Consider the following 13,157-nt stretch of genomic DNA (forward strand, 5'->3'; position numbering starts at 1 on the left):
TCAAAGGAAAATCTCAACGTGATCAGTTGTCCCTGGCATAAACACAGGATGGAGGAAAGCTGAGGGAAACTGCTGAGCAGAGGAGAGATGAACGTGATGTGAGAATAATGACAACTATAAAGGATAAAGACTGTGTGGCGCTGTCAGTTTGTTATCACCGGAAATGTTATTACGAGTATGTGAATGACACATACCACAGACAGAGTGAAAGTAAACTCCAAACTCAGAAAGTGAACTATGACTCAACATTTGACATTTTCTGTGATAAAGTAATCCAGGTAAGACTCATTGATGGAAAGCAATCTATACATATGAAGAAGTTGTGTGAGATGTTCAATGACCTACTCAGATTATGCGAACGTCAGGATAAGGCCAACTACCAGGCAAGAAGACTGAAGAAAAGACTGCAGGAACGGTACCCAGTCATGATTTTCTATCGTCCACCAAAAATTTCTGAGAGAGAAGTGGTGTACATGAAGGACATTGATATTGATTCCATTGCTCAGGCTGCTGTTGCAGACAGTAGCTCAACAACAGAAACAGAGTCAATTACAGAGGATGAAGCCAGCCAGGGTCCACAGCAGGGTGACTCGGACCTCAATTTACATGTTCTATACTCGGGAGCACTCATGATGAGGGATGACCTGAACAAACACCAAAGTGTGGACATTACATGACCCTACTTGGAAATGGTGGCACTAGCACTAGAGCTTATACGGGCAACTCGTACTTTGAACTGGCTGAAATACCTTGCGATCACGAGAGCATCAATGCCCTGGTACTTTGCGTACGATCACCTAAACTATGCAAGGTACTTACCCGTTTAGTGGCTGGAAATGGCCGGGCGAGAGCACTCCCACCCAGACACCGATCAAGCGTTCATGGACGGCAAATGGACTGTCCAACGGCATACTCGTTATGGATTTAGTAGTGTTGTGTGTGATCAGATCATAGAGCAGACTTTAAATAGGGACAGCAAGACCAGTGGAGGCATCATTGGTTACACTCAGAAAAGCACAGCTGTGAAGAAGTGGATCCTGTCCCAACCAGCACGTACGGAAATCGCAAGGAAATGTGAGTCCATGGCGGGTATCCACGACGAGCCCCGAACAAGAAAGGATTTGGATGTGTCGAGCTCGAAGAAGAACGAAGCAGTGGTGGTACAAGTGATGGACACAGTACTTTAAATGATTAACCCTTTCTCCGGCGCTCACCTTGAACTCGTCAATATTAGTTCAGGTGTCATCGCACCGCCAGCCACTTCCGCGGACTTGATGAACACGTATGTCAAGGGAGAGAATGCTGTCGTGCAATTCATGCGTGATCGGCTTCTCTCGGGTGAGGTCCCATTCTTCAGTCCGATTTTGAAGGCCAAATTGGCAACTTTCTCGAAGGCGCGAGGCAAGTCGGCGACTCCCACCAGCAGACGTCGAAGATTGAAATTGCGAATGAACGTCGTCTTTTCACACGACTGCTGTTGATTGGCGAGAAAAGCAATGTAACACTCCACGATCTGCTCGCATACCCACTGGCCATATCTTTCCCGCTGGTTTGATTGCTTTGATTGCTAAGACGGACAAAGCCAAACTCCGTAACCATATTCTGAAACTGTGGTCCGATTGCCGTGTGGACGCTCGGCCTATCCAAGGTGCAACAATTGTGGATGGAATGGCCGTTATTCAGGCGATAAAGGCTGGTTCACTGCCTAACACTTTCGGCAAACTGGAAGAGATGGTGCTGAACATCGTAGTGGCCAAAGCACGACATAACCAATCTTCGAGACTGGACGTGGTGTTTGATACTTACCCAAGTATCAGCATCAAGTGCCTGGAGCATGCCAGACGAGCGGGCAGGGCGGGCGATCTTCAGGTGCGAACCATCTACGGACATGATCAAGCCCTTCCAAACAGTGGGCCAATTATCTCCTGAGCGGAGCCAACAAGGAGGCGTTGATAGAGTTCTTCGTCTAATTGTGGACGAGAAACATCTCTCCATCAAAACTGGGTGACATGCTGTTGTACGTCAGTCATGCCAGCAAATGTGAGAAAATCAAGGCATTGAATGGTGTCATGTCGTCAGTACCTGAACTTGAATGTGACCATGAGGAAGTTGACACGAAGCTCCTGCTACATGCCGCTCACGTGGGGCAGAATGAAGAGTCGGTGCGCATAGAGAGTTTCGACACCGATGTGTTTGTGTTGGCATTGGCTCACTCGAAGTCGATTCGGGCGCGAAATTTCCATCTGGTCACAGGAAGTCCCAAGGACATTATCGTCGTTGACATTAGGAAGCTGAGTAATGCCCTGGAAAGTTTTGTTTGCGATGCGTTGATAGGTTTGTCAAAACTGCGCCAACGATGAACAGACCCGTGCAGAAATGGAACTTATGGATGATGAAAGCAGAACTGACGATGATTCCGACGACGAACTGTGAATGTGGGTGTCACACTGCTTTTGCTGTGGTGATCGACTACACAGTAGTATTCAGGTTGGTTAGCATGTAATAGTGGACTTGAGTTTTGTAATAACAGCAGTCAAGAGCCTAGTTCAGCAACCACTTCAGAGCAAGAAATACTGGAGTTTTAAGACAGCAATTCTCTTGTGGCGGTTCTACTTTTCATCAGGCTGAGTCGCGCAGTCTCTTTGTCTTTGATTTAATCCGTAAGAGCCAATGTAACTGTCTAATAGGCGCTGTAACTGCCTTTAATAGTCAATGTAACTAACTACCTTTAATAGCTAGTGTAGCTGCCTTTTAAGCAAAAAGTTGCCTTGGTAAACTCGAAGGCCTGTCTGGTCGGTCCAGACGTTTTCGGCCGGTAAAAATATGTAACTGCTTCGGTTTACGACCTTTAATTATAAACATCTTTAATAACAGTGAATATGGCTCTGTATAAACACATTGTATCATTTTAAGACCTCACAAGAGTTTTCTTTGACATACATATCAGTCTAACCTTGATTCTTCATTTCTGTGTCAAAATCGTGCTTTAATGTTCGGTGTATCTTTAATTGCCAAAAATGACCAATTGTGTCACATCCTCGACGTGGAAACAAGTGGATTTGGACTCAGCATCTAAAATTCTTTAAGTATGCCAAATTTCATTCAGATTGGTGATCTGCACAACGAAAATCATTTTCTGAAGGTAATAGCGAGTACCTCCACATGGTCTACTGGTGGAAAAGCTGTGAAATCGGAATGGAGTTTTTGGAGCTTCATTTCACCAGAACACGTTTGTAATTCTCTGAGAATTGATTGTGAAACATTAAATGTTCATATTTTTGAAGGGGAAGGGAGGCCACCTCTCAAGATACCAGGTTACCCTCTCTTATTGAAAGGAGACCACCTCCCCAAGTTCCAGGTTACCATTTCTAAATGAACAGAGGCAACCACCCCATGTTTCAAGATACCCTCTCTGACTTTGTTGCTCCTGATGTTGTTCGTAGGTTTTTCTGAAACATAAAAGAAGACTTGGTCTGGCAGTATGGCTTAGAGGTATGCACACTCGCCTCTAAATTGTCGAGCATCGGTTAAATTCCTGACCCAGCTATAAACTCTCATCCTGGTGTTTCACAAGCAGGGTGATTCATCAATGTGTGTGCTGTCCCTCGGATGGACGTTAAACTGGGTGTCCCGTCTGCCAGCATTCAGTCGGCCAACGTTAAAGATCCCACTAAAGATTGCATGGTGTCCTTTGCGAAGAGTAGGCGAGCTATCGCCTGCAACCTGAATATATTACAAATTCCTGCCCTAACCTACAGGGGGAACTGCATCAGCTGCACAGCCACAATACCAGCAATGATGTGAACCAACAGCCAGAGGCTTCACATGAAATGAATGAATGAAGAAGACCTCACCACCTCTATCTCCCAGACTTCACTGCCCTCATAAGTTTATTTATCATCTCTTGATAAGATCAGTGAATCTGTCCTTTAATACTGTGTAATGATGATCCTAATGAGTTCCTAATGAGTAGAGATTTGTACAAAATTTTTTCCTCTTCTTAATCCTCTTTTTCACAGACAAGCTGCAAGAGCAGAGGAGATGCAGGAAGGACAAAGTGAAAGCAATAGAGAACAAGGGAAGGAGACGAGGTCTGAACCTTACTCTGTTCAGACCCTCACGTGGACCATCCCTCCTTCACTTGCCCCCTCCCTTCAGCTTGGGGCCCAGACAATTGACAGGTAATTTGTGATGCTGGTTTAGCTACGTAAACAGTGCTAAAGCTCAATGGCAAGAATGATTTTTTAAAAATCGAAGGATAGCTGTGCCATTACCAATGTGACACAATGCGGTGAACTATGTGTGCAGTGGCAATGAACTCTCTAATTATAAACTAGATTTGAGGACAGCAGCTTTATAATACACGACTGATAACTCATTGAACTCGGTTTAAGACAAGGATGGCTGTCCATTTGTCTGTTAGCTGTTATTCTGATTGGCTGTGTGAGGAGGCTAAGTGCAATGTGATTGGCTCCTGGCAAGTTGAATGAAGTATCATATAGACATTAAAACCTGATATTCGAAATCTGATTTCATATTTGATGATTGGGAATCATGGCCTAAATAATTATATTGAAATCTGGAGTGAAATCGGAAAAAAATTATGAAAGATCGACTTTCTTCTCACTCGACACGGTATGATTAAACAAGTAAAAAAAGATATAAAACGTCATAGCCACTGGTGTTTTAATAACATTGCTGTTGGGGTTAGGGTTAAAGGGATAGCCCACATTTATGTACAACTAAAATGGCCGCCAGTCTACCAGTTAGCCATCTTTGATCAAATCACAAAATAAAGTGATGGGGCACGTGTATGCCATCATGTACTGTGTGCTTCATGCAAAGTTTGAACAAAATCGGACCATGCATGTCTGAGAAATGGTTGGAGACTCATTTAAGTAGCAAAATGGCCACCAGTCAGTCATCTTGGATCTGATGTCGAAAAGAATGACATGCATGTGTAAGCCTCATTCATTATATGTGTGTGCCAAGTTTGAACAACATTGGTAAATGCATGTCCGAGAAATGGTTGAGGACATGTTCACCATCGGGTTTTTTTAACAATTAAAATGGCTGCCACTTGGCCATCTTGGGTCTGATCTTGAAACAAAATAGCATGCTTATGTAAGCCATCATTCATTATCTGAGTGCTAAGTTTGAACAACATTGGTAAATGCATGTCTGAGAAATGGTTGAGGACATGTTCAACATCGGATTTTTTAACAATTAAAATGACTATCAGTCGACCATTTTGGATCTGATGTTGAAAAAAAATGACGTGCTTTTGTAAGCAATCATTCATTATCTGTGTGCCAAGTACGAATCAAATTGGTAAATACATGTCTGAGAAATTTGGTTGAGGACGTGTTCGACCCCAGGTTTTTTTTACAGCTAAAATGGCCACCAGTCGGCCATCTTGGATCTGATGTCGAAAAAGAATGACATGCTCATGTATACCATCATGTGTTGTCTTTATGCTAAGTAAGTATAATCGGTCTATACATGTCTGAGAAGTGGTTGTGGACGCACGCACGCATGCATGGACATGAAAATTGAGACCAAATCCATAAGCCCCTGTTTTTGACTAAGTCCAACGGGGGTTAAAAATAGAGTCCATGGAACTGAGGTAAAATGGCCCCAAAATTCTTTTTTTTTTCACTCTTTTAAAGGTGCAGTAATTATTGTATGTCTGATTTTATTTTACACCGTCCAGGAACACCAGTAGATATTTTTAACCTCCGCCATCTTCGAAGATGGATGGAGGTTACTGTTTTCACCCCTTTCTGTTTGTTTGTTTGTTTGTGAACAGTATTACGGAAAAACTCGACCGATTTCGACGAAACTTGGTGGGGGGTTAGGTATGGTCCAAGGATCATGCCATTAAATTTTGGACTTCGTCCAAAATTGGTCCCCCCCCCCCAAAAAAAAATTCTTAGAGAAAAAAATATTTTTTTTGCATTTCTACATGTTTTAAGTGATTTCCAACCCCCCCCCCCCAATTTTTTTTTACCTCCCCCCAAATAAAAAATAGAGAATTTTTATTTTTGCATTTCTACATGTTTTAAGTGATTTCCACCCCCCCCAAAAAATTACCCCCCCCCAAAAAAAAAATTGTTAGAGAAAATTTTTTTCCATTTATACATATTTTAAGTGATTTCCAACCCCCCCCCAAAAAAAATGTTTGAGAAAATTTTTTTTGCATTTTTACATGTTTTAAATGATTTCCAACCCCCCCCCCAAAAAAAAATTGTTACCCCCCCAAAAAAAAGGAATTTTTTTTTTGCATTTCTTCCTGTTTTAAGTGATTTCCACCCCCCCCCAAAAAAAATTGTTAGAGAAAAAAATTTTTGCAACTTTTTTTTCAACAAAATTTCGATATATTTTTTTTTTTTTGCATTTTTACATGTTTTAAGTGATTTCCAACCCCCCCCCCCCCAAAAAAAAATGTTGGAGAAAAGAACTATAACTCTCAGCACTGTTGACATCATATTTAATGAATAAGATATAAGGTTCACTTGAGTGACCCAGCAGTATTGGCGGAGGAGGTTTTGTTAACCTCCACCATCTTCGAAGATGGATGGAGGTTACTGTTTTCACCCCTTTCTGTTTGTTTGTTTGTTTGTTTGTTTGTTTGTGAACAGTATTACAGAAAAACTCCTCGACGGATTTCGACGAAACTTGGTGGGGGGTTAGGTATGGTCCAAGGATCATGCCATTAAATTTTGGACTTGGTCCCCCCCCACCCCCCCCACCCCCCCCAAAAAAAAATTTAGAGAATTTTTTTATTTTTTATTTTGCATTTCTACATGTTTTAAGTGATTTCCACCCCCCACCCAAATTTTTTAACCCCCCCCCCAAAAAGAAAATAGAGAAAAAATTTTTTTTTTGCATTTCTACATGTTTTAAGTGATTTCAACCCCTCCCCCCAAAAAAATTGTTACCCCCCAAAAAAAAAATTGTAAGAGAAATTCTTTTTTTTTGAATTTCTACATGTTTTAAGTGATTTCCAACAGCCTCCAAAAATTGTTACCCCCCCAAAAATAGAGAAAAAATGTTTTTTGCATTTCTACATGTTTTAAGTGATTTCCAACCCCCCAAATTGTTACCCCCCAAAAAAATTGATAGAGAAAAATTATATATATTTTTGCATTTCTACATATTTTAAGTGATTTCCGACCCCCCCCCCCAAATAAATTGACAATTTTTTTTAATTTTTACGTTTTAAGTGATTTCCAACCCCCCAAAAAAAAAGGAAAATTTTTTTTTTGCATTTCTACATGTTTTATGTGATTTCCAACCCCCCCAAAAAAAATTGTTGGAGAAAAAGAAATTTTTGCAATTTTTTTTAACAAAATTTCGATTTTTTTTTTTTTTTGCATTTTTACATGTTTTAAGTGATTTCCAACCCCCCCCCCCCCAAAAAAAAAATAAATGGTGGAGAAAAGAACTATAACTCTGTCAGCACTGTTGACATCATATTTAATGAATAAAGGGGCTGTCACACCTTGACGATTTAGCCAACCTATGCCGATTTATGAAAAATTTGCCTAATACGCTGGCACACGTCAAATACGTTATGGGTTGGTTTTGTATACATTAAGAGCACGCTGAAAAACACTGCCATAAGTCATAGTACGCTGGCTTTAATCGTTGAACTTTGTGGTTTTTCTCAACTTTTCGTATGCTTAAAATTTTACGACGTACTCGACGTTTGGCTCACACGTTCCGCTACGCTGGCCATAAGGTTTAGGCACGTTATGCGATCGTTGACACACGTTATTTATATGTTACTCATATGTGGAAACACGTTGAGGTAACATTTGCGTACCCGAAACTTATTCATAAACTCTCGGTAACGTTTTATAAGCACGCTACACGAACGTTGTTCACAGCTTGCAACGCGCTACTAGAAAGTTACTCATACATTGAAACGCATCAAAGTAATGTTTAGGGAACCCGTGACTTATTTATAATCTACGAGTAACGTGCTTGGGAATTGTTTGTCGAGCATGTCCTACGAACAAATACATATGTAGACGTATTTGACGTCTTCAGGATGACCACAGAACTTACTGAATGCGTTTCTAACAAACAGCTGATGTAGAATGACGTATTCGCAGCGATTTGGGGAATTGGTATATAAAAAGGGCTTTCGCAGGAGGAACCCATCTTTTTTTAGACTTCGTGGTAAGTACATGTTGATGTCATTCCGAGAGGTGGAGGATACGGCAAGGCTGAGACGACAATACCTACCTGTCCTCGAACATCAACATGACCTCATCGAGTTGACACTGCAACAGTTGCGTGCCAATAGAGCCGGGAGAAGAAGACGTGAACGGAGGAGAAGGAACTGGGTCAGACCATGGATCAGGAGGCGACGCCATTACGGCATATATGACCAGCTCGTGGTGGAACTCCGGAACGAGGACCATGCATCCTTCATGAACTTCCTGCGAATGCCTCCAGCGATGTTCGACAAGCTGCTTGCCAGAGTAGGTCCAAGGATAACCAAGCATTATTATGAAATCATTTCAATAGTCCAGTGGAAGTGATTTAACTCGTTCAATGAAAACGATTTGAATTGCCTTGCACCAGCGTCAAAAAACAATAGGCGAGTGACAGTCGTTTATTAAAATAGTTTAGTGGCAGTCAATGGATAGCAAACGTCACGTAATCGTAAACGATGCGCTCCCACGTTATGCATGCACTACACTATCGTTGGGCATAGGCTGTGGACACCTAAAACACGATAAGCAATCGTTGGTATAACTAATCTATAAGTTATCAAAGTGTTCTGTGTTCATTACTAGTACATTATGCATTTGTCAAAGTCTTTTTTAATAATTTCAATTGTAAAACAAAGAAATATTTTATCTTCGGAATGAGGAAAAAAAATTAGCCCTTTCAGAACATCGAACAATGGTGCAAAGTATTCTCCTATTCGTTGACGCAACGAGGATCCATCATCCCCCACAGCCTCCACATCACACTCACATACTACTACTGACATAGACATCCAGCTACTACCAATGCTACTACCACTACTACTACTACTACTACTACTACTACTACTACTACTACTACTACTACTACTACTACTACTACTATTATTACTGTCACGCACACCTACTACTAGTAATAGTACTGCTACTATTGATACTACCGGTGTTCACATCTACTCACCATGGAGTCTGGAACAATGATGGGTTTTCATTGTGAAGCCCATTTGTATATACCAAATCCCCTAAACGCTGCCAATACGCCAGTACACGGTAGAAGTAAGTTAGAAACACTTTCAGTAAGTTCTATGGTTGTCCGGAAGACGTCAATTTAATTCGTCTACATACGACAATGTGCATTTTACATACGTTACAAATAGGTTCATAGCATGTTACTCAAAGGTTAGAAGCACGTTTTACTTGGGTTCAAAAATGCTACTCATAGGTTAAACGCACGTTACTCTTACGTTCATAGCACACTAGTCATAGGTTCAAGGCCAGTTATACATAGTTTCAATGCACGTTACTCATAGTTTCCAAGCACGTTAAACATAGGCTAAGCTGACGCTACTCATTTGTTCAAAGCACGTTACTCATCGATTAGAAATTTGGTTTCAAGTGTGTTGGCCATTACCTTGACGTGCTTCGACTTATGAGTAACCTACAAGTGACGTGTGTTCGCCGTGTTTAAACGATCGCGGAACGTGCTAGGAACAGATGCCAACGCATGCGAAACGTGTGAGCTTTACGTCGAGTACGTCTTAAAATTTTCAGCATGCTTGAAATTTCACGACGTATCAAACGGACTAGGTAATATGCCAGCGGACTTCAATGATTTCCAGCATACTCTAAACGTATACACAACTTACCTATAGCGTATTTGACGTGTGCCTAGCGTTGTAAACACATTTTTCATCGAATGGCATACGCTGGCAAAATCGTCAAGGTGTGACTGCGATGTTGACACTTCAAATTCTCAGGCAATTTTGATTTCAATCGGCGTCCGGCAAGTTCTTAACTGGCTACGCCACGAGTTCACCAGCGATACGTATAGCACGCAAAGGGTAACTTAAACTCTCGTTTGTCATAGGTTTTGAACGCCGACCACAAGGTAAGCATTCGTTGGTAAAAGTTATGTATAACACAACGAAACGTTCTGTGCCCGTTACTAATATGTTATGCAAACGATCAACACGTTATGAATACGCCAAAAACTTTAAAAAAAACCATCAAAATTTCAGCGTACGCCAGCGTTTTACATACATTTTTATACGTTGCCATTGCTGCCTAAAACGTCAACGTGTGACAGGGCCCTAAGATATAAGGTTCACTTGAGTGACCCAGCAGTATTGGCGGCGGAGGTTTTGCACTCTCCCGAGTGCTCCCCCTCTTGTTTTAGATTTGGATTTGACTTTTATTATATGTACATTTTAACGTATACATACAACATGGAATCACAGTTTGTTTATTAACAGTGTGTTATGAAGATACAACCTCGGCCGACAGGATGACCCTGAGGTATGCATGCTCAGCTCTAAGCTGTCTAGCCAAGGTTTGAATCCCAACTGAGCTATAAAACATCATTCTGGTGTTTCACAGACTGGGTGAATCATCAATGTTTGTGTCGCTTCTCTGATGAACGTTAAACTGGACTTCCTGTCCACTGACATTAGTTGATGGACGTTAAAGATCCCCACGGTGTTCTTCACGAAGAGTGGGCAAGCTATCGCCGGCATGATGGCCATATGACAAACTCCTGCCAAACTACTGCTGGGAAAGCAATGCCAAACCATCCAGTATAACACTTGCTCAAGAAGCTGCTTCGGCGGCACAGACACTCAGTAATGAGTGTGGTTCATGAATTCTATATACAGTAAGTCGTCGACTTACAACCGCGATCGGTTCCGACCGACCAGTCGTAAGTCGATTTGGTCGTAAGTCGGCCAACCTTTATTTTTACCTTTATTTATAGTGCTTTGGCCTATGCAAAAATTACCTAACAAAACATATATTATACTGTATAATTATATAATAATCATCTGTGTCATATTTTATTAACATTTTCTTTGTTCAAGTCAAACACTGCACTACTCCAGTACAATTGGTTTAATATTTGCAAAAACATACATTGGTTTAATATTTGCAATGTCTCCATTTCGTGGATGGGCCCGGTCCATTGCGTTGTTATAATTGTCGATCGCATGGGTGCAGAACCTTTCACAGCTTCACGAATCCTTTCTTTGTCTTTCAAAATCGTCGACACAGTAGAGTGTGATAACTAAAGATCACGTGCGATCGCATAAACTTCCTTTCTTCCATCGTACTGTTTGATCACCTGTATTTTCGTGGCGAGATCAATGGCCTTTCTTTCCTTCTTGGCAAGTTGAGGAGTAGAAGATAATTTCCTCTTGGTAGACATCTTGGGGGTTTTAAGTAAAATTTTTACCGAGACCACGTTAACACTCTAGCAATGGCAGGCGCTGGGGCGGAAACTGAGCAGTCTGAGTGGGTGGAGACGCGGAGCAGTCTGGTCATAAAGTCGTAAAGTAGTCGTAAAGTCTATCAGTCGTAAGTTGCATCTTACGTAAGTTACGTAAGTTGCATTGTAAGGTCGTAAGTCGATGACATAGTGTATTACTAAAGCTCTCCTCATGTATGTATGTATGTATGTATGTATGTTCCCGAAATACAGCCAAAACGGTACAGGATAGCGCAAAAACTTTATGGCCACCTTACTCATCATTTGCCTGCGGTGTGTCGCATCAAGTTTTGTTCAAATCGGGCAACGAAAAAAATTATAAAAAAATGAATTCCCGATTCAGTCAAGTACTCTTCAGGAGAATTTGATCAATGCAAACAACCTCAGCGGTATAGTTTTCTGGAGCTATCTTTTTTCTTTTTCTTGTAATGATTTTTTTTTCATCAACCGCTGTCACAACAGGAACCCAACGGGTTCATGGGCCGTCTAGTATCAAATAAAAGTAACAACTGAATGGGCAAAGCGAAAAAATTTTTGTTAAGGTAATTATAGCCATTTATATATTTTGAACCATATCTGTCTGTGCGTTTGTCTGTCTCCCGTTTCCATTCACTTTCTTACACCGCTTCTCACGCTGCATTGAAAAGCTCAACATTCACTTTTGAAATGATGGTAGAACACGCATGAGTAATGTTGATGCCAAATTTTATTTCACAAACAGGATATTTTGCCCTCTTTTTAGACATATCCAACCTCCACCACCCGATATTGCACCACCATTTTGCGGTTGGCGGTATAAGTAGCTCAGAGCTTTGGTTCTCAGCAAAACCAAGAGTTCAATACAATCAACATTTTTAAAGTCCATGAGATATTATTTAAATTGATAGACTAACGTAAACCTTTCCTATCATGCTTGGTGTTAGCTTTATGGTTAGGGTGGTGGGCTTGGGATCCAAGGATCCTGAGTTCAAATCCCACTTGACTGTTGGATTAATACCAGGTGGGGTTGACTCTGCCTGTCATCCATCCGAGTTCAGAAAAATGAGTGCCAGCTTGCTGGTATCCTGTGTCGGAGTGGCGACCCATCCAGGATTGTGCCCAATAGTCAAGGAGACTGCTTTGGCAGCACCAACGCTCTGCACAGAGTGTGGTCTCGATGGATGGATAAGTTTCCCATCACAGGGGATGGATACTGTTGCGAGCTTTTCCTGTCACTTGGGCTGGATACTCTTCCTAGTTAATAATTAGTACTGCGGAAAGTAAAGGATCCAAATACCTGTGCATAATCATTCATGTAAAAATTCACACTTTTAGCATATGTAATAAATAGATAGTCCCTGAGGAGACGTCGGTGCACCTTTAAATTGTAGTAGACTTTCTGACAAATGAACACATTACATAGGAATTGAATCTGGGATCGTGGAATTGTGAAACACGTTCGATGGGGTGGATATATACCCGAAAAAGGCTGCAGTTTACTTGTGGCTGAACTTTGAGAGACCAGGTGGATAACGAGTGTCATCAGTCATCAAGGTGTTTGCAAACATGGAGTGTGCCTATTATAGGTCTATTGTAACTCCATTACCTTGCTGATGGTTGGTGGAAGGATGACTGGTCTCCAATTGAGAGGATCTCAACAGGGCAGACTTTATGGAACAGATGGTAAAGGTCCAACATCC

At 41.4% G+C, this 13,157-nt stretch overlaps 1 protein-coding gene across 1 annotated transcript in view; it reads left to right on the plus strand.

Moving 5' to 3' along the window:
* LOC147015054 (uncharacterized) overlaps nt 1-13,157 on the plus strand; it is a 122,689-nt gene that overhangs the window by 60,101 nt on the left and 49,431 nt on the right. The window contains exon 13 of the mRNA XM_085849413.1: nt 4,020-4,181. Within this exon, the coding sequence (XP_085705539.1) occupies nt 4,020-4,181 (162 nt within the window). The remainder of the gene's footprint in view (nt 1-4,019; nt 4,182-13,157) is intronic.

Source organism: Eptatretus burgeri, chromosome 12 (assembly GCF_056783735.1).
Source record: "Eptatretus burgeri isolate ZD-2024b chromosome 12, Ebu_testis_v1, whole genome shotgun sequence".
NCBI lineage: Eukaryota > Metazoa > Chordata > Myxini > Myxiniformes > Myxinidae > Eptatretus > Eptatretus burgeri.